Source organism: Erythrolamprus reginae, chromosome 5 (genome assembly GCF_031021105.1).
Source record: "Erythrolamprus reginae isolate rEryReg1 chromosome 5, rEryReg1.hap1, whole genome shotgun sequence".
In the NCBI taxonomy this organism is placed as follows: Eukaryota; Metazoa; Chordata; class Lepidosauria; order Squamata; family Dipsadidae; genus Erythrolamprus; species Erythrolamprus reginae.
This window is the reverse complement of record NC_091954.1, coordinates 91239057-91261017: the sequence shown is the minus strand read 5'-3', so window position 1 is coordinate 91261017 and position 21961 is coordinate 91239057. Positions and strand designations below refer to the sequence as shown.

At 40.7% G+C, this 21961-nt stretch overlaps 1 protein-coding gene across 2 annotated transcripts in view; it reads left to right on the top strand.

The window, feature by feature from the left end:
• Positions 1–16183, top strand: part of DHX36 (DEAH-box helicase 36) — a 30967-nt gene extending 14784 nt beyond the window's left edge. For both annotated transcript variants that reach the window (XM_070753490.1, XM_070753491.1), the window contains exons 12-25: positions 399–486; positions 1586–1641; positions 2941–3005; positions 3974–4117; positions 4473–4590; positions 6437–6535; positions 7429–7602; positions 8837–8923; positions 9455–9538; positions 9667–9766; positions 9851–9941; positions 12686–12806; positions 13540–13692; positions 15714–16183. In XM_070753490.1, the coding sequence (XP_070609591.1) occupies positions 399–486; positions 1586–1641; positions 2941–3005; positions 3974–4117; positions 4473–4590; positions 6437–6535; positions 7429–7602; positions 8837–8923; positions 9455–9538; positions 9667–9766; positions 9851–9941; positions 12686–12806; positions 13540–13692; positions 15714–15899 (1566 nt within the window). In that variant the 3' untranslated portion in view covers positions 15900–16183. The remainder of the gene's footprint in view (positions 1–398; positions 487–1585; positions 1642–2940; positions 3006–3973; positions 4118–4472; positions 4591–6436; positions 6536–7428; positions 7603–8836; positions 8924–9454; positions 9539–9666; positions 9767–9850; positions 9942–12685; positions 12807–13539; positions 13693–15713) is intronic.
• The last annotated feature ends 5778 nt before the right edge of the window (positions 16184–21961 follow it).

Sequence of the window (21961 nt, the reverse complement as noted above, 5' to 3'; positions counted from 1 at the left end):
AGCTAGCCAGAGGGAGTTTACAATTTTATTTACAAAAGCAAATAGTACTAAGCAGAAAAATAGATTTAAATATTTCTGGTAGGCAACCGACACTCCTAGTATTGCAAATTTCCTACAGAAACCCCACAAGCATGAAACGAGAGATTTTGGTGTTAAAAAATTCCATGTCCCCCTGTTTCAGTTTCATTGGCATAATATATCCTTTGGTTGTTGGGGGGTGGAGAAAAAAGAGGGGGGGAAATGTAGGCCATGGCTTCAGATGAGGGTTGGCCTCCTTTGTTTAAACAAGTTCTATTTAAAAATATCACCCTAGAACTATATATGTGACCACATTGTATGCTATATTTATTAATTTAAAAATGCAGATGTGTTGTTTAATATACCTGTTTTATGTCCAGGAAGGCGCAATTCTAGTATTTCTTCCTGGATGGGATAACATTAGCACACTGCATGATCTTCTGATATCTCAAGTTATGTTTAAATCAGGTAAAATTTTAAAACTGAAATAGTTTCCATATGGTAAACTAGACTTTTTGTGAAATAATTCAGTAAATTTATTTTATTTATTTATTTATTGGATTTGTATGCCGCCCCTCTCTGCAGACTCAGGTCGGCATACAAATCCAATAATATAATTATTTTCAATTATACAATTTAATAAATTGTTTCAGTCATTCAGTCATTGGCTTGCATTACCTGGAATTTTGAGCTAAATCAACACTGTTGAGCAACTGCTCTAATTCATAAAGCTGTGTATACCTGCATTATGTTGAAAAATATAATAATGGCAAAAATACAATAATTGCTTTGCATGCTAGTGAATATCCAAGTCCTGATTTTCATGTTACACAATAGCTAAAGTGGGATTGTTGAACTGCTTGTTGTTGGAAAGGCAGCACAGTAAGTGTTAATGGAATTTAAGGTATAGGTCAAGGAGATGATGATGATGATGATAATAATAATATAAATATGATAATAGCAATATAAGTTGAAAAAGGTCATCTTAACGATTATCCATTTTAGCATAGCGGTACGTATTAAGTTTAGACATAACATACAATGTTTACTAGGGCAGTGTGAACTATTTTAAATAGGAATTTCAAGTATATTACTGTAAGGAAAGCATTCCCCTGTCCTTGAAGCATTAAAGTAGTGGTATCTTTTGTAAAGATTGGTGAGCCTGTTTGAAGAGTCCCCTTTTCCTCACAACTTTATCATTTTGTCTTTTTTTCATGTCCACACAAACATGCAGTTTGAGAGAATCTTTGGAGAAACTCTCCCTCCCACTCCAGCTATTAAAATTGTACATTTGGAACAGAGAACTCTAGAAAACCCTTCGTAACACAGAAAAACTAAATCATTCTTGAGAAGTGACTCTTCAGCTTTTCCTTAAAAATTAGCAGAGATGGAACACTCCAATTTCTGTAGATCAAGAGATCCATCCCTTCCAATATTTTTAATTAATTGAAAAGTATTTTTGAGAACAGTTTGTACAGCTTCATTGTCTTTTTATACTTAAGTTCTCTACTTTTTCTATTTCCTAACAGAATTTCATATACATTATTTTGTGTATTTTAATTTTCAGATAGGTTTGTCATCATACCGTTGCATTCGTTAATGCCTACTGTTAACCAGACTCAGGTATGTATAATTGGTGCTAACCATAATTTTATTAACTTTATCTGTAATAATAGTCTTCCCATACTGACTGTATCATTTGGCGACATCTTGAAGTTACAACAGGGTAAAAAAATAATAGCTTTACAACCAGTCCTTGCATTTAGGACTGTTGGTGCATCTAACATTCACTACTAGGGTGCTTTGCAACCTGGCATTTATTTATCTCATTTCTTTCCCACTTTTTAAGTGACTGCTTGATTTATAGTAGGAAACATACCATAGTATAAAAGGAGAAATAAAAGCAGAGATAAAAGTAATGGAAAAACAAAGTTAAAACTTAAGCTATTAAGTTACAGAGCTCGAGGGAGCAACTTCACATCACCAGCCACCTGCAAGATTGCATATTCCTTTTGTACCACACCTGCCAACTGGCAAACTCAGTTCTGATCCCTACTTGTGTGCTTTGCAACTGGCTTGGAACAAACAGAGTTAATAGGAAAAGCGAAAGTAAAATCATAAGTCATCTGATGTTTTGTTTTGTGACCATGGCGCTAAACTAAGTTGACAGTTCTAATTTCAGTCACTAGAAAATGTATGCATCTCTGAAAGATATCTTAAATTTGAATACAAATATTTGTTGTTGATTTAAATTAATTTAGTCTGGATTATCAAAAAAAGTAAATTTTCTTGAGCATTTTAAGTAATCTGAAAAAAATAAGCATTTTTCCTACTCTGAAAAAATTAAGTACGTACTCAGAATGTAGCCATACTAAATCCCACATGTGATAAAATGATCTTAACCCACCTTTCAGCAGTGTCACATATACCACACAAAGTCTTGTGGGATAAATATATCTCTTAATATAAATAATATAAGTGCAAAATAAATAATAAATATATATCTTAATCTAAAAAACATAATTCTTCAATTAGGGAAAACTATTCTACTTTCAAACACTTGTTTTTCATGAGTCTAAAAATTATTGGTGATAATCAGATTTTAACATAACAAGAATAGATTCACTTGTCTGTGGTGCTTGAATATGTTAGGAGTGGTTCAAATCACACTGATTTAAGCAAATCTATTCTATTTATAAATAGTTTATCTTCAGCTTCCATATTGCAATTTTTTAATTTCTCTTTGATTGCTAGTATTTGGTATTTCAAGTATGTGTTTCAGACTATATATTCATGGTTTGTTTTAACTGAAGTGATTTGATATTTAATAAATTTAATAATATATTTAAAATAAAAAATAAATAAAAATGGATTTTATAACAACATTTATTATCTTTGTGTCTTTTACATGCTTTTCTTTAGGTGTTCAAAAGGACCCCTCCTGGTGTTCGTAAAATTGTAATTGCTACAAATATTGCTGAGACTAGGTAAACATTATTTTATGCTTCTAGAAATATATGAAATTAATTTATTAACAAAAATTTTAGTAATTGAATTGAACTGAAGGTGATTTCTTTGCATTGTAGTAGGGATAAAATGGAGAAAAATATTTTTTCTGTTTTTTTCATCATCAGATTATTTTGTTTAGATATTTTAAAAGATATACAAGAGGATTTAGGCATTTTCAGCATTTACAAATTGAATTGCATTCCTGAGTTTAAAGTTAGTGACAGTGTCCATGGCAACTTTGCTGAACCTACCATATTTTGTTGAGCCAAGAATTGCAGTATTCTAAACCAGGATGTGGACCGTCTGTGCTGGGAAATTGTATAGGGCATGAAATTGAATTAGGCAGACTAACAGAATAAATGCAAAGATGCTTTATTTCTTTTTCTTTTTTTGGTTATGCCTCAGAAGGCACATCCGAAATTAAATGAATAGTACATTGCTATTTTGCTTGCACTGCTAAGTTTCCACTGTGCCAGTCTTCATTAAGGCAGATTTATTTGGCATAAGGTACCTGCTATAGATTATTTGGTGCTCAGACTGGCAATTCTTATTGATTAACGTAGCTAATTATATGTATAATTAACACTATGTCAAGGTTTCCCTGTTATATCTGGCAATGTGGTTTAATTCTAATATAGCAGTGTAAATTTGTCCTCTAATAATTTCACCATTTCACAATACAGTATTACCAGGATTGCCTTTATTTTATTTTATTTTATTTTATTTGACATTTTGGCAAAGGAGAAGGCATCAGCCAATGTTTATTGCTGTTCCTTGTGGCTTGATTCATCAGCCATGGGGGGGGGGGGGGATAATGTTTATTTCTTGCAAAGAGAAAATTACTTCATAAAGTATTAGCTAAAATCTGTGTGATGTAGATAAGCAAATAGCTTCTCTTTGTTTCTCATTTCTCTGTTTCTCATTTCTCTGTTTCTCATTTCTGCAGTATCACCATAGATGATGTAGTTTATGTTATAGATGGAGGAAAGATAAAAGAAACTCATTTTGACACGCAGAACAATATCAGCACCATGGCTGCAGAATGGGTTAGCAAAGCAAATGCCAAGCAAAGAAAAGGAAGAGCGGGCAGGTATGTGTAATATCTATTGTTATAAAATTTGTTCAGTAGGAAAATGTTGGCTCATTTGAAACATTTTCCACTTTAAAGACATTTTTATTTTTTCCCTTCACTGCAGATGCTTTCTTAATATTCAAGTCTTATTGCTTCCCTATTGAATTTTTATAAGCTGACTGGCTCTTCTAATTATAATACTTTTTTAATGAGTGGAAAAATCAAGGTAGCATAGCAGAGCCCCACTGTATTTTATGGTAGATATATCAGGGCATAGAAGTTGCTTTATGAAATGCAACCTCTGCTATCTTCATAGTTCACTCACACCATTTGAGTAAAAGTACCAAATAAGAATATATTTATACTTTTACAGAGTCCAACCCGGCCACTGCTACCACTTGTATAATGGTCTTCGTGCCAGTCTGCTAGATGATTATCAGTTGCCTGAAATCCTGAGGACTCCTTTGGAGGAACTGTGTTTGCAAATTAAGGTAATTTACCGCTCCAAGTCCTAGGAGAGGGGCGGCATACAAATCTAACTAATAATAATAATAATAATAATAATAATAATAATAATAATAATAATATAATAATAATAATAATATAATAATAATAATAATAATAATAATAATAATAATAATAATAATAATAATAATAATAATAATATAATTTACACAATTAGGACATTGATACTATATCCTGGTGAAGCCTTGGTCTTGCTCTTTAGGAAACCTATTTTATTAAAAAATATTGAATTGGTTATCTAGTAACTCCTCGATTTACGACCACAATTGAACTCAAAATTTCTGTTGCTAATCAAGAAAATTGCTAAGCAAGTTTTGCCCCATTTTATGACAGTTGCTAAGTGAAGCATTGTAGTTGTTAACTGAATAACATGGTTGTTAAATGAATCTGGATTTCCCCATTGTCTGTTTGTTAGAAGCTGACAGGGAAGGTTACAAATGATGATCATATGACACCAGGACAATGAGACTGTCAAATACATGCAAATTGCCAAGCGCCCAAATTTTGGTCATGTGATCATAGGGGTACTGCCACAGTTGTAAGTTTGAAAAATGGTCATAATACACTTTTTTCAGGGCCGTTGTAACTTTGAACATTAAACAAATGTTTTTTTAGTTAAGGACTACCTGTATACTTAATTATTATTTATTATTTATTAAATTTATATGCCTCTCCTCTCCAAAGACCGTTCCCACTGCCTATTTTTATTACAACCTCCTTGTGAGGTTATTGGGTCTGAAAGAGAATAACTGGTTACCCAACTGGCTTTCATGCCTGTTCTGTCGAGCTCTCTGGTAAAATCCTCCCAAAAATTCACAGATACAATTTCAGACACACACACGTTTGAAAATTCAAAACAATGTTCTTTATACCGAAAATGCAAATAAACAGAGCACTCTTTTTGTATAGCAAAGAGCACTTGTCTCCAAACAAATTGGTAATTTGTACAAGTCCCTTATCAGTTCTGTGAGGTAATTCACAGTCCTTCTTCTTTCACAAAGTGAAACACACTTTGCTCTGGCTTAGTTTCAAAGCGGGGGAAAATCAGCACACAAAAGGTCAAAGTCAGTAAAGCAGTCACGAAACACAAGGATCAGATAATCCTCCACAATGGCCAAACCCACAGGCTGTTATTTATAGCAGCCTCACTAATTACCACAGCCCCACCCAACCACAGGTGGCCTCATTTTCTTTGATAATAATCTCTCAGTTATTGTTGCCTATGCATAGCTCTCCGCATGCGTGGCTGTATCATTAACTCTTGTTCTGAATCCAAGGAGGAGCTAGATAATTGATCTCCTTCTGAGCTGTCTGCCACACTCTCCTCCTCCCTGTCACTCATGTCTTCTTGGTCAGAAGAGCCTTCAGAGCCTTCATCAGCAGATTCCACCGGGAGGGGGGGGGGGACAGGCCTGCAGCATGTGGATGTCTCCCCTACATCCACAGTCCTGGGGGCAGGAGCTGGGCCAGAGCTAACCACAACAATGCCCAAGAAAGAAATTACAGTAGTTAATTTCATGATTTCTAACTTCCTTCCAGAAATCAGCTTGGCTTCCTTAGTAATACTTTTAGGTAGACTAGCAATGGATGGATCCTTGAGAATTTCAGGGATGTGATTTTTCTCCCATCATCTTTCCATCTTCTTTGTGGTATTGTTGCTTTTGAGTTTCATGAACTCATTTGGGGTTTTGGAGTCATTAGGGTTGTGAATTAGCTATGTTTGTTTAGTTTTCTTACAGGTGATGTTTGATTGTAATTGTTTTACTTTATCATGGACAGATATAATTGAGTAAAATCATGGTTTTCTTTCAGATTTTGAAGCTTGGAGGTATCGCAAACTTTTTGATGAAGCTCATGGATCCACCATCACATGATGCTGTGTTGTTATCCATAAAGCATCTAAAGGAGTTGGTGAGAAGGAAAAGGGGGGACATGATCGAAACATTTAAATATGTTAAAGGGTTAAATAGGGTTCAGGAGGGAAGTGTTTTTAACAGGAAAGTGAACACAAGAACAAGGGGACACAATCTGAAGTTAGTTGGGGGAAAGATCAAAGGCAACATGAGAAAGTATTATTTTACTGAAAGAGTAGTAGATCCTTGGAACAAACTTCCAGCAGACGTGGTTGGTAAATCCACAGTAACCGAATTTAAACATGCCTGGGATAAACATATATCCATTGTAAGATAAAATACAGGAAATAGTAAAAGGGCAGACTAGATGGACCATGGGGTCTTTTTCTGCCGTCAGTCTTCTATGTTTCTATGTTATATACAGGTAGTCCTTGACTTACAACAGTTGACTGCCCATTCAAAGTTATAACAGCACTGAAAAATATGACTTATGACTTTCACAGTTATAAACTTTGCGGCATTTCTATGGTGATGTGATCAAAATTCAAGTACTTGGCAACTGCTTCATATTTATGTTTTTTGTATATTCGTTATTAATCTGTAGTCTGAATCTGTTTTTGAATTTTCTTGAATTTTTGCCAGTGGATAAAAAATGCAAGGAATGACTTTGTGACTGAATTTGGCCTTCATTTTCTATTTTCATGTGATGAAAGGATAAGTTTAGAATAAACACAGATATTCTTACAGTAAATATGTCATGCTAGATATTAAAACAGTAATGTGGCTACAAGAAACCTAATAAATTGTCCTAAACCTAATTTAGTAGTTCATTGACTTTATAAACCTAATTTAGTAGCTTGTTCTTCTTTATTAAAGCCATTATCCATCCTCTCCTCTTTCGTGTTGTATGCTTTTTCATTGATTCTGTCTCTTTCCTCTTCCCACTGATAGAATGCATTGGACAGTCAAGAACAGTTGACTCCCCTTGGTGTCCATTTGGCACGATTACCTGTGGAGCCACACATTGGAAAAATGATTCTGTTTGGAGCCTTATTCTGTTGCTTAGATCCTGTTCTCACTATTGCATCTGGCCTCAGCTTCAAGGACCCCTTTATCATTCCCTTGGTAATGTATCTGAAAATAAAATTAAAAATATGTAAAATGCCTTTTTAAAAAATGTTAGCAAGAAGTAGCTGGCAAAAATCCAATGGTTTACTTGGTTCTATTCTAATTGTAGCAAATTCAATGACACTTTGATGCATGCTCAGAAGGTATTTTTTTAGAATAGAATAGAATTTTATTGACCAAGTGTGATTGGAGACACAAGGAATTTATCCAGGTGCATATGCTCTCAGTGTACATAAAAGAAAAGATATGTTTCTCAAGAACCATAAGGTACAATACTTAATGATAGTCCGGGTACAAATAAGCAATCAAATCATATTAGGACTCAGTCAATAAAAATTGTAAGAATATGCACAGCAAAGTTACAGTCATAGTTATTTGTGGAAGATGAGTGATAGGAACGATGAGTAGATTAATAGTAGTACTGACTTAGGAAATAGTTTAACAGTGTTGAGGGAATTATCTGTTTAGCAGAGTGATGGCATTCAGAAAAAAACTATTCTTGCGTCTAATTGTTCTGGTGTGCAGTGCTCTATAGTGTCATTTTGAGGGTAGGAGTTGAAGCAGTTGGTGTACGTAAATATTTTCACCACCCTCTTTTTGACTCGTGCAGTATACAGGTCCTCAATGGAAGGCAGGTTGATAGCGATTGTTTTTTCTGCAGTTCTAATTAGACTTTGAAGTCTGTGACTTTCTTGTTGGGTTGCAGAACCAAACCAGACAATTGTAGAGGTGCAGATGACAGACTAAATAATTCCTCTGTAGAACTGTATCAACAGTTCCTTGGGCAGTTTGAGCTTTCTGAGTTGGCGCAGAAGGAACATTCTTTGTTGTGTTTTTCTGATGATGTTTTTGATATTAGGTGTCCATTTTAGATCTTGCAATATGGTCGAACATAGGAATTTGAAAATCTCTACTGTTTATATTGTGTTGTCTAGTATTGTAAAAGATGGAAGTATGGGCGGGTTTCTCCTAAAGTCTACCATCATGTCTATGGTTTTGAATGTATTCAGCTCCATATTGTTCTAGTCACACCGCAAGATTACTTGTTCAACCTTCTGTCTGTATGGGGATTCATCATTGTCTTGAATGAAGCCGATCACTGTTGTGTCATCTGTGAACTTCTGTACTTCAACAGATGGATCAATTAAATTTTCATCTGTTTCAATTAAAACTCTAAATAGATGAAAAAGTGTTCTTTGTTTATCTCAATAAGTATTTTCCTCCTCTAAAGGGTAAAGAAAAAATAGCAGATGCGAGAAGGAAGGAACTCTCAAGAAATTCTAAAAGTGATCACCTGACTGTTGTGAACGCTTTCAAGGTAATTCTGTTACAATTTGCAATCTGTAGTAATTTCAGAGGGTAGCTGCCTCTTTGAAAGAAAAGCATGCAGAATTCATAGATATAAGAAACCATTATTTCCTTTTTATTAAAAATATTGCTTTGGAATTATTTTTAAAAATCTATTATTTATTCCATTTTTATGCCTCCCATCTCCTTTTCAAGAAAACTATGGTTGATGGGATTATTCCTTCCCTATTCTTATTATATCTCATAATGCTATAAGGAAACTCTATTAATTTTGTTCTGGATTATTTCCTGTTTTGCATAAATACAAACAGAGTATAACAGAGATTATCAGGAAATAATAAGTATAACAGAGATTATCAGTACATGAACTTTTTCAAAAATAATGTTTTTAAAATATAAAATTTCCTATTACCTATGAAAATTCCTAAATCTACTTGGTATATGGCATCTCATTGTATTTTAAAAAACACATTTATTCAGTGCAGTTTTTCTTTGAGTTATTCTAGTAGGACCTGCATTAAAACATAAATCTTGTTTTCAGGGTTGGGAAGAAGCTCAGCGGCGTGGCTTCAGGTACGAGAAGGATTACTGCTGGGAGTACTTTCTTTCTTCCAATACCCTGCAGGTAAAAACTGCTTGCCTCTTTTGAAATGTAGGGAATCCAGACTACATTCCACCACATTGTCTCTGGCAGGAAACTGCATTTTACAAAATCTGCAAAAAATTACTTGGTGCTTATGTGTTATTCTCTAGATGCTGCGAAACATGAAAGGGCAATTTGCGGAACATCTCCTTGCAGCTGGGTTTGTGAATAGTAGAAACCCTTGGGATCCCAAATCCAACATTAACTCAGGTAAATATTGAGGAGGAAGCAAAATAACAGGCAGGCTTTGGGTTCTTCCGTGTAGGATTCTACTTCCCCTGTCTTTTCTTCCAGAAAACGAGAAGTTACTCAAAGCTGTTATCTGTGCTGGACTATATCCAAAGGTTGCAAAAATCCGAGCAAACTTCAGCAAAAAGAGAAAAATGTAAGGCTTCTGAAAATGTACTCTGAGACTACTTATTAGGAATGCATATAGATCAATTTATTAAATTGATAATATTGTAGCAAATGTACTACTCTGCTCAGATTTGGTGTGTAACCATTGAAGGCAATCCTTTTCAATGAGCACTCTTAGGCATACAGTGATCCCCCGCTCGTTGCGAGGGTTCCGTTCCAGGACCCCCCGCAACGAGCGGGTTTTCGCGAAGTAGCGCTGCGGAAGTAAAAACACCATCTGCGCATGTGCAGATGGTGTTTTTACTTCCGCAGCGCTAGCGAGGAGCCGAAGATTGGGGGCGGCGCGGCTGTTTTAAAATGTCGCCGCCGACATGGGGGGCTCGCTAGCACCCCCCTAACCCGGGTTGGGGGTTCAGGGGGGTGCTAGCGAGCCCCCCATGTCGGCGGGGACGTTTTAAAACACCCGCGCGACTTTCCAATGAGTCCCGAAGACAAACGCGTTGTCTTCGGGACTCATTGGAAAGTCGCGCGGGTGTTTTAAAACGTCCCCGCCGACATGGGGGGCTCGCTAGCACCCCCCCGAACCCCCAACCCGGGTTTGGGGGTGTGCTAGCGAGCCCCCCATGTCGGCGGGGACGTTTTAAAACACCTGCGCACCTTCCCAACTGAGCCCTCAAGCCTGAGGGCTCAGTTGGGAAGCGGCCCGAGCGAACGGCGTGGGCGGGAGAAGGGCGCGCGAGCCGCGGGCGCGTGGGCAGGCAGGCTGCGGACAAGCCGTTCGCTCGGGCCGCTTCCCAGCTGAGTACTCAGCTGGGAAGCGGCCCGAACGAAGCGGCAGCAGCGAGGAGTTTGCGTGGGCGGTGGGGAAACTCCTCGCTGATGCCAGCAAGAGGGAGAAGACCCAGGGAAGCCGCCCAGCAGCTGATCTCCCGGTTGCCATCTACGCATGCGTGCCCATAGAAAAAAAGGGCACGCATGCGTAGATGGTATTTTGACTTCCGGGTTGAAAAATCGCAAATTATCCTGTTCGCAATGGTCGGGGACGCAATAACCGGGGGATCACTGTATTACCTTTTTTTAAACAGCAGGATATGACTTTTCAACCATCCTTCAATCCTAGCTTCCAACAATGTAACCAACATGATGTAGGATCTTTTATAAGGTGTTTGTACAGTACAAGCTTTTGGGGGCTGCCCTAAAAATTTCTTGCAGTAATATGCAAGGAAGGTAGATTGAGAATTGGAAGACTAGGTCTATCCATGTTTTTGTTGCTTTACCTATGTTTAAGACATACCTGAAGCAGTTTAAACATGTTCCAATATGATTTTTTTTACTGGTAGTTCTTGCTTAATGACCTTAATTAGATCTAGAAGCTCTGCCGATGAGCAAAGCTGTCACTGAGAAATGGTGTGACTGCTGTCCAGCTGAAAAGTGGTAATATAATTCAGTTTCACACCATTGACTATGCTTACCTCCTAATAATTCCCCTCCACTTTGGAGTGCTTGAGTGCCTGCTTAATGTCTTGTTGTATAGAGCAGTGTAAACACACTGCAAACCTGGTCGGCAAACCATAGGGTCCTATGCAGACTTACTCTCTTGAAATACCTTTGTCTCTAATGTCTCCACATTGTAAGGAGGAGGGAAAGGAAAAACACCCCCACTATTCCTCTAAACAATCTTTTTGCCTCATTCTTTCAGAATGGAGCTTTCAGAGTGGAGAGTTTGGAGAGGAAGAGATTTCAAGAGAGTAATAAACATCTACATCCTAATCACCCTAATCTATCTCCCAACAAACGCAGAAACTGAGTTTGAGGATTATTTAGAATTGATGCTTACTTTGGTTATCTTAGGCTCGCCAAAGTCTTATCCAAATAACTATAATTTTTTTCTTTATGAAATCAACTAATCAGATGTTATTGAAGGGTAGGTAGCATTTTGATTGTATGAACATCTGAAAGCTCAAATAAGTTGCAATAGTATTGTTTTGTCACTAGATGGTGTTGCTAACGAACATTTTAACATCATCCCTCTTAATTGTTCTCCTTTACATATTCTAAAATTATGTTTGTTTAGCAAAAATATGTTAATTATTTTTGGGATATCCCGAATTAGTAAATGGTAGAAGAAACATATTCTACTATGAAAAAGCGAATAGCAAGGAAGCAGTGGGTTATCAGTTTGGAGCTATCTTTGTAGAAAAAGCAATCTCTTAAACTTGGAGAGGAAAAATAAAAGAATGTACACATTCAAGAGTACTAAATATACTTGTAGGAAACTAACTGGATTCTTTTAATTTTAATGAGGAATTTTAAAATATTATTCTTAATCTCTTTTACATGTACTGTTTAGTTCTAGGTTAAAATTTTACTGTAATATTTCTTAACTGTGGCAGACAACTCCCAAAATTCCCCAGCCATAGAGTTGAAATCCATACATCTTAAGGTTGTCAAGGTTGAGAAACTTTGGTTCAATATATAAGCTACTTTCTAATATATATTTACTGAGAGAAGACATATACAAGTATAATGTTCTACATCTAAATTGCTGATCCCTACATGGAACAATTGTTTTATTTCACCAAGGGAACTGCAATCCAGATTTTGTCCAATTTTCACCCTCTATGGTACTTTTTTTAGAGGTTCCCCCAACTCTTAGGAAAGTAAATCAGCAAATGGTCATTAACTTTTTCAGGCCCTTTTTAAAAAAAATAAGTTTTTTTTTATTCCTGCATGTCTTTTTCATGTAAGTTGTAACTGCTTTGTGTCTTTCAGGGTTAAAGTTTCCACCAAAACGGATGGAACAGTAAATATTCATCCCAAATCTGTGAATGTTGAAGAGACAGAATTCCATTACAACTGGCTAGTTTATCACTTGAAAATGAGAACAAGTAGCGTAAGTTAAACATTTTTTTACTTATTTTAAATATATGTGTGTATATAGATGGACGTTGGCTGAAACAGTTGTGGTATTTCTATGCTTGTTTCAATCTCAAACAACACTTATTAGTTACAGATATTAGCTAGAAATGATTAAGCTTTCGTCGAGAAACTAATAGCAGATAACCTTAGACTGGAAGATATCAATATTAAGATAAACATTAAGTATTAAATACTTAGTATTAAGTACTTAATATTTAAGTAAATCTCTATCTTATTGTATATTCACTTTTGCTTTTAATACAAAGCAAAAAGGTAACAAAGGTACCTTTGCTTAGCATTTGGCCCTCTGTAATACTTTAATAGTATAACAGAGAAAAATTTTATGTAATTATTACAAAAATATCTGAGTTGATTTGCGTTCAGTCAGGTGCCATAAAGGGCTGCTTTCAGACAATGATAAAACAAGCCTTTAAATTAATTAATTTAATTAATTAAATTAAACTCAGTGAATTAGATAATGTGAAATGTCTGATGGGTTAGAAATAACAACTGCTCATTTTTTCTTTGTGGTTACAGCAGGCAACAAATGTAACCTGCAAAGCTGCAGGAATGGGGTTTCATTGTAAATTATGACTTACTGTGCTATAGGGACATCGTAAAGGGATTTAAAATCAAATAATGTTCCAAGGCCTCATGTTGATTATTTTGCTATATTTATTGTGTGATAAATATTTTTGTCACTATAGATATACTTGTATGATTGTACGGAAGTTTCGCCATATTGTCTCTTGTTTTTCGGAGGAGATATTTCAATTCAAAAGGACAAAGAGCAGGATACAATTGCTGTAGATGAATGGATTGTTTTTCAATCTCCAGCAAGAATAGCACAGCTAGTAAAGGTGAGTGAGTTTCCACTACTCTCATGGAATAGGTCACTTAAAATATTTATTTATTAATTTTTATTTGATTTGATTTATAGCCTCCCCCCTTCTCCTCGTGAACTTAGGATGGCTCACAATGTTAAAAATAAACACAGTAAATGATAATAATACAGTTTAAAACATTAAAAATATATAAAACCTACTATTAAAGCAATCAATCATACCTCTGTTTCAAATAGTTGACACAATTTAATAATTATATTAAACAGACTATTTTTGAAAACATGTTTCATATAGATTATTTCCTTAAAATGTAGTAAATATGAAAAATATTAGGCATAATTCTATTTGAGTGTTACATTAAATGCTGATGCTTTAAATAGCTGCATCATTTTTTTCTACAGCCTGTGAAAAAAATAGGCAGTTTTAATTAATGGAGTGATGCCCCACTCAGAATCCAAAATACTTCTTCCAAATGATTTTCAAATCACACACAGAACTAACTTAGAAAACTGTTTAAAAACTTCCAAATACAGTACCGTACTTTTTGGAGTATAAGATGCTCCGTATTATAAGATGCACATTAGTTTTTGGGGAACAATAAAAAAAAATACTGCCTCTGCCTACCAGCATCCATCAGTATTCATCTGGCTAGCATCCCCCCCCAAAAGTGGATGGAAATATCTCTGCGTCTTATACAGGGTACATTGCCAAAGCGTTGCCTACCCCTTGGTCCTTCCTTCAGTCATTTCCGGCCTCCACATGTCACATTTTCTGTAAATTTTAAATTTTACACATATTTTCAACTTTTTAATTTTATTAGGCATATTGAGTATGTTGAATAGAAATTTAACTGATAAATTTAATTGCATTTGATAAAACATTGATGGGGAAAATGAAAAAAATGACTGCATAAAAAGAAAGAATGACGCCTTAGATTTTACAAATAAAGTATTATTTCCCAAAATAATGAGTGAAAAGAAGATGTGGAAGTTGCTTGGTATAAAATGAAAATAATTATGTTATAGAGTGTTACATAACTGTTTGTACAGTAATGGGAAGAATAGGGAAGTATGCTTCGTAAAAGATGAAGTTAAAGAGACTAAGAAAATGCTTCTAAGAAAATAGTGAAAAAATGATAAAAAGACTGTGCCTGGTATATCTTATATCTTATATAAAATAATAGTTACAGAAAATGTAGTCAAATAAACAAATAAAACTACAAAGAGAACACAAATGCAAAGTAAATGAAATAAAGAAATTTCAGGAAAAGGAAAGAATGTTTCAGATTTGTAGGAAAATGATAGTGATATATCAAAGAGAGAAATTGAAACAAGTACTTTAAACATTACTGTCAAGAGAAAAAAAATAAAAAAGGGTCATAAATGCTGTGAAAATTTTAAATATGCAGGTATACATAGTATAACTGGACAAACATGAGTATAGTTTATTGGCTGTGCAGCTTGTTTAACACATCATATATACATATATTCTCAGCGAAAACATGTGCCCTATATATATTTCATATATATATTTCATATATATATACTTAGATTAAATAGTAAATATTTTAAAAAGTATATTGTTTAGATAATCTAATACAGCTATATAAAAACAGAATACAGGTAATCCTCGACATACCATTGTTCTTTTAACAATGGTTCAAAATTACAATGGCATTGGAAAAAATGACTTAAAACCCATCCTTGAAGTTACAGTCATTGCAACACTACGCAGTCACATGATTATAAATTGTGAAGTTGGCTCACATTTACGATGGTTTCAGCAGCTTGCAATCGCATGACTGATTTGCAATCTCAGTTGGGGGACCACTTTAATGATTGTGTAATTTGCTAATTGATTCCATGATTTGCTTAATGACTATGATAAAAATGGTCTTAAAATCACATCTGGTACTCACTTAATGACCATATCACTTAATGCATGAAATTCCTGTCCTTATTGTGATTATAATCTGAAGATTACCTATAAAAACTAGATGTTACTCACTTTCGCCAACAACCCTTTTTTATCCTTAGGATTTGAAAAAAGAATTGGATGACCTTCTACAAGAGAAAATAGAAAATCCACAACCTGTGGACTGGAACAATACTAAATCAAGGGACACTGCAGTGTTGACAGCTATTATAGACTTAATCACTACACAAGAGAATGAAACTGCCAGAAACTTCGCGCCTCATTTCCAAAATGAACAATACAATTAATAGTGTTCCCTTGCTGTTGAAAACATGGTAGTGCTACCAATTTTTTTTCCATCTTTTAATTTTTTTTATACCTGAGAATCTTGATATTTAATCTTTAGTGTCAATATTTCATAATGGCTCTGTGTAAATGGCATGCAATGTATAAAGTACTTGTTTACATAGCTGTAAGTTTATTATCATCTGTAATATTGTGTATGTGTATCAAGTTATTTGCTGCTTCTTGTATAACTTTGATTTTCCCTCCGGCAAAAGTTGGATAAAATAAAAGAGGTAACTGATTTTTACATTCTTTGGCTTACACAATTCTGTGAAATTGTTGGTTTCAAAAATGACCAGATTAACTAAAATTCCACTTTTTGAATATATATTTGCATCATTTTAGTAGATAGAGTAATAAATATGTGCTGCGGTCCAGCTGTTCTGCATATAATGTAAGATATAACATGTTGACTTTCAGCAACCCAGACTTATTTACAACCTAAAGCCTTCTCTAATAGCTTGCAAAAAACTGTCAGCTCTTTGGATGGTGCCCTTTGTAAAGTGAATATAAGGCTGTGGAAAAGAAATAAGGTCCTTCAAATTCTATTTGAATAGCGTATTCTTTATTTTTAAAAATTGTTCCTGCAATTATAATTGAACCGATGTGCTCCTTTTTAAAAAATCAGTCTATCCACATACTTTTAATGTGTGCAACTCCCTGAATTCCCAGTCTTCCCAGCTGAGATTTGTGGGAGTTGAAATCACACATTTGGGGACTGTGCAGGCTTAGAAACATTATTTGTCCTAGTATTCATAATGCAGAAAATTATAGCATAATTATAGGATTATAGACTATTCATGAAGTTATTTCAAGAGTAGCAGAAATATGTTTTTATTATGTAAGTTATTAGCAGAGCTATTGTGTTGGCCATATCTGAATATCATTGCTGAACTCTTTAGAACTACACAAACATTCCTTGCAGAATCTGGATTTAAGCAGTATCAACTTAAACAGTTCAAATTATATAAATATCTTGACACTGATGTATCAATCCACATCCAGCTAAAGATTTTTCTTTAACCATAAAAATAGTACAAGACCTTCATCTTCCTGGGGCATGCAACTAAATCTTAGAAAACTTTTTAAAGATACTAGTTGTAATTTTATAGACATTGCTTGTGTGACCCGAGGTTTTGTTTGCTGAATATGTGTTTTGTATTTGATTTCTTGTATCCTGATAAACTCCTTATATTTGCCATAAATTACAGTGATCCCTCGAGTTTCGCGATCTCGATCTTCGCGAAACGCTATATCGCGATTTTTCAGCAATTGTTACCATCTCGATCTTCGCGAAACGCTATATCGCGATTTTTCCACCCGATGACGTCATACGTCATCACCAAGAGTCACTTCTCTGTCTCTTTCTCGTCATTCTCTGCTTCAATCATTTTCTCATTTCTCTTCCTTCCTCATCTTTCCTTCTCTCTCTTTCCCTATCTCTCCCCCTCTTGCTCTCCAGCGGCCGCCTAGCAGCTGATCTGCTCGGCAGCGCAGCAGCAGCGAGGAGCCGAACATCCGGGTTTCCCCTTTCCGTGGGCAGCGGGTTTCTTCGGCTCCTCGCTGGTCCCCAATTCCGCCAACATCAGGCTCTCCACACGCCCTTTCGCCGTAACACGAGAGCCTTCCGAAAACTCTTTCCGAGCGCCTCAGAGCAGCACCCCCACCCCTCTTTGATTCCCTCAACCCGCCCGGCCCCTCGCTCCCCTTTTCCACACGGGCCACCCAAGAAACGGTTCATCCCGTCTGGGCTTCCCCCCCCCTCTCGCTCGCTCGCACTCCCCCCATCCGTGTGCGTATGTGCGCGCGTGTGCACCCAGGCGCCTCCATCCCGGCGGGGACCACAGCTGCGGGGCTACCCGTCGTCGACCCTCCTCCGGCAGCTTCCTCCCGAGCCCCCACACACATACGACGGAGAAAGTGGCCACTTCAGTTTTTTTCCCGGGGGGCGTCGTCAAGCTCACCTCCAACCGAGAGAGGAGTCCGCGCTGCTCCGGCTGCCGTGTCTCCTTCTCCCTCCTTCTTCCACCCTCCGCCGCCGAGGTTACCAGGAAGGGAGAAGAAGAGTCCCTGGATGTTTCCCCGGATGTTCGGCTGCAGCGAGCGCCGAGCGCGCCTCCGGGAGGAGAAACTCGAAGCGCCGCGGACAGCAACCGGGTTGCCTCCGGGTCTGGGCTCTTGCGCTTTGCGTTGGGCGAGGCGGCGGCTGGCGCCGTTCATTGACTCTTCTCCCTTCCTGGCAACCTCGGCGGCGGAGAGTAGAAGAGCGATGAAAAAGAGGAGGAGGAGTCCGCGCTGCTCCGGCTGCGTGTCTCCTTCTCCCTCCTTCTTCCACCCTCCGCCGCCGAGGTCGCCAGGAAGGGAGAAGAAGAGTCAATGAACGGCGTCAGCCGCCGCCTCGCCCAACGCAAAGCGCGAGAGCCCAGACCCGGAGGCAACCCGCTTGCTGTCCGCGGCGCTTCGAGTTTCTCCTCCCGGAGGCGCGCTCGGAGCTCGCTGCAGCCGAACATCCGGGGAAACATCCGGGGACTCTTCTTCTCCCTTCCTGGCAACCTCGGCGGCGGAGGGTGGAAGAAGGAGGGAGAAGGAGACACGGCAGCCGGAGCAGCGCGGACTCCTCCTCCTCTTCTTCACCGCTCTTCCACCCTCCGCCGCCGAGGTCGCCAGGAAGGGAGAAGAAGAGTCCCCGGATGTTTGGCTGCAGCGAGCGCCGAGCGCGCCTCCGGGAGGAGAAACTCGAAGCGCCGCGGACAGCAAGCGGGTTGCCTCCGGGTCTGGGCTCTTGCGCTTTGCGTTGGGCGAGGCGGCGGCTGGCGCCGTTCATTGACTCTTCTCCCTTCCTGGCAACCTCGGCGGCGGAGAGTAGAAGAGCGATGAAAAAGAGGAGGAGGAGTCCGCGCTGCTCCGGCTGCGTGTCTCCTTCTCCCTCCTTCTTCCACCCTCCGCCGCCGAGGTCGCAGGAAGGGAGAAGAAGAGTCAATGAACGGCGTCAGCCGCCGCCTCGCCCAACGCAAAGCGCGAGAGCCCAGACCCGGAGGCAACCCGCTTGCTGTCCGCGGCGCTTCGAGTTTCTCCTCCCGGAGGCGCGCTCGGCGCTCGCTGCAAGCCGAACATCCGGGGGAAACATCCGGGGACTCTTCTTCTCCCTTCCTGGCAACCTCGGCGGCGGAGGGTGGAAGAAGGAGGGAGAAGGAGACACGGCAGCCGGAGCAGCGCGGACTCCTCCTCCTCTTCTTCACCGCTCTTCCACCCTCCGCCGCCGAGGTCGCCAGGAAGGGAGAAGAAGAGTCCCCGGATGTTTGGCTGCAGCGAGCGCCGAGCGCGCCTCGGGAGGAGAAACTCGAAGCGCCGCGGACAGCAAGCGGGTTGCCTCCGGATCTGGGCTCTCGCGCTTTGCGTTGGACGAGGCGGCGGCTGGCACCGTTCATTGACTCTTCTTCTCCCTTCCTGGCGACCTCGGCCGGTCCTTTTCGGGGCTGCGTTGCTGCATCCTCCGATGCGCCCACCGAGGAGATTCCTTCGCCCGAACGGAGGTGGCTGTGGTGGGTTCAAGGGACCAAGAGCCGGTCCTTTTCGGGGCTGCGTTGCAGCCTCTGAGGCCACTTCCGCCTCCGGACGAAGGAATCTTCTCGGTGGGCGGCATCGGAGGATGCAGCAACGCAGCCCCGAAAAGGACCGGCTGTTGGTCCCTTGAACCCACCACCGCCACCTCCGTTCGGGCGAAGGGATCTCCGCAGTGGGCGGCGGCGGCGGGTTCAAGGGACCAACAGCCGGTCCTTTTCGGGGCTGCGTTGCTGCATCCTCCGATGCCGCCCACCGAGGAGATTCCTTCATCCGGAGGCGGAAGTGGCCTCACTCCGGCTCCAAGCGCGGGGCCTGGGCGGCGGGCAAGCATTGGGAGGGCCTCGCCGTCCCCTGGCTGGAGAAGAGCTCCCCTCCCCACGATCTGGGACGGCATGGCCGTCATCAAGTTAGTGCGCGGCGGTCCTGATGGCGGGCAGGTGAACGGGCGAGCAGCAAACAGCGGGTGGGCGGGTGAATGGGCGAGCGGCAAACGGCGGACGGGCGGGTGAATGGGCGAGCAGCAAACGGCGGGCGGGCGGGTGAATGGGCGAGCAGCAAACGGCGGACGGGCGGGTGAATGGGCGAGCAGCAAATGGCGGGCGGGCGGGTGAATGGGCGAGCAGCAAACGGCGGGCGGGCGGGTGAATGGGCGAGCAGCAAACGGGCGGGCGGGTGAATGGGCGAGCAGCAAACGGCGAGCGGGCGGGTGAATGGGCGAGCAGCAAACGGCGGGTGGGCGGGTGAATGGGCGAGCAGCAAACGGCGGACGGGCGGGTGAATGGCGAGCAGCAAACGGCAAGCGGGCAGGTGAATGGGCGAGCAGCAAACGGCGGGTGGGCGGGTGAATGGTCGAGTAGCAAACGGCGGGTGGGCGGGTGAATGGGCGAGCAGCAAATGGCGGACGGGCGGGTGAATGGGCGAGCAGCAAACGGCGGACGGGCGGGTGAATGGGCGAGCAGCAAACGGTGAGCAGGCGGGTGAATGGGCGAGCAGCAAACGGCGGGTGGGCGGGTGAATGGGCGAGCAGCAAACGGCGGGCGGGCGGGTGAACGGGCAAGCGGTAAGCGGCAAGCGATCTTGGGGTTTCCCCTTTGCCTGGGCAGCGGGAAGACCAAGGGAAGATTCCTTCGGCCGCCCAACAGCTGATCTGCTCGGTAGCGCGGCAGCAGCGAGGAGCCAAAGATGAGGTTTCCCCGTTGCCCAGGCAAAGGGGAAACTCCATCTTCGGCTCCTCGCTGCTGCCGCGCAACCGAGCAGATCAGCTGTTGGGCGGCTGAATGAACCTTCCCTTGGTCTTCCCCACCGCCCACACGCAAACTCCACCCTCTGCGCATGTGCGGCCATGAAAAAATGGGCGCACATGCGCAGATTGTGTTTTTACTTCCGCACCGCTATATCGCGAAAAATCGAGTTTCGCGAGGGGTCTTGGAACGGAACCCTCGCGAAACTCGAGGGATCACTGTATGTCCAAAATTCCTATGTTTTGTTTTCTAAGTTGGTTTCCTAATATATTTTTTGCAATTTGCTCTAACATATATGCTTCATTTCCACTGACCGAGTGCTCGCTCAATCAAGGGCAGTTGGTTCACCTGGATCCAGGGTGGTACCAACTGACTGCCTGGCACTTGAGTGGGCTGCTCTGAAATGGCAACATTTCTCCTACAAGGTCATCTTGGAGGCCTTCCACTAAATGCATTTACTCTGCAATGTGGAAGGCATTCTGCTCTTGGAGGGCTGTTCCCCATTTCACTTTGTGATCCCTTGGATTCTGTTCTGTCTGGGTGCCCCCAGACTTCAACACCAACTGGAAAAAGCAGCCAGACACGCTGGTAAAAGCAAAAGCACTTTATAGTTTGAAAAATAAACACAGAGAAAAACCTGTTCTTCCCAACAGGCAGGCTATGAGGCTTCACAGCAGAGTCCTGATGGCCAGACAATACAGCAGACTTCTTGCTGGCACACCCAACACTGTAGAGAATAAGACCCACACCTTTTCCCCCCAAGGTTTCAGTATTCAAAGTCACAAACCAGAATTCCAAGACGCCAAAGATCACAGCCAGGTCCCAGGACTCCCAAAGATAATACTCCACAAGCCAGGAAGGGTGGGTCTGCCTTTTCAGCCTTTCCAGAGAGCACCACACCCAAACCCAGCTGTTGCCTCTTTAGTGCTGAAAGTACCTGGCTAATTGTCCCCTTCGTTGTGTTGCTCTTCTCTGCCGGAGATCGATTATTGCTTGTGCATTTTCATCTAAGGAATCCAGGCTGCTTGCTGGGGAGAGCTCTCTCTCGGGGGACTCTGGCTGTCCTCCCTCTCCCTCAGCCTGAGATTCCTCCTCCCCGTCTGCCTGAACCTCCTGTTCCTCATCCTCCCCCTCTGAGCAGGAAGCCGGCAGAGGATCAGCCGTTCCTTGAGGGGCCTCAGACGGAATCACAACAGATTCTAGACTTCCTCCAGGAGGAC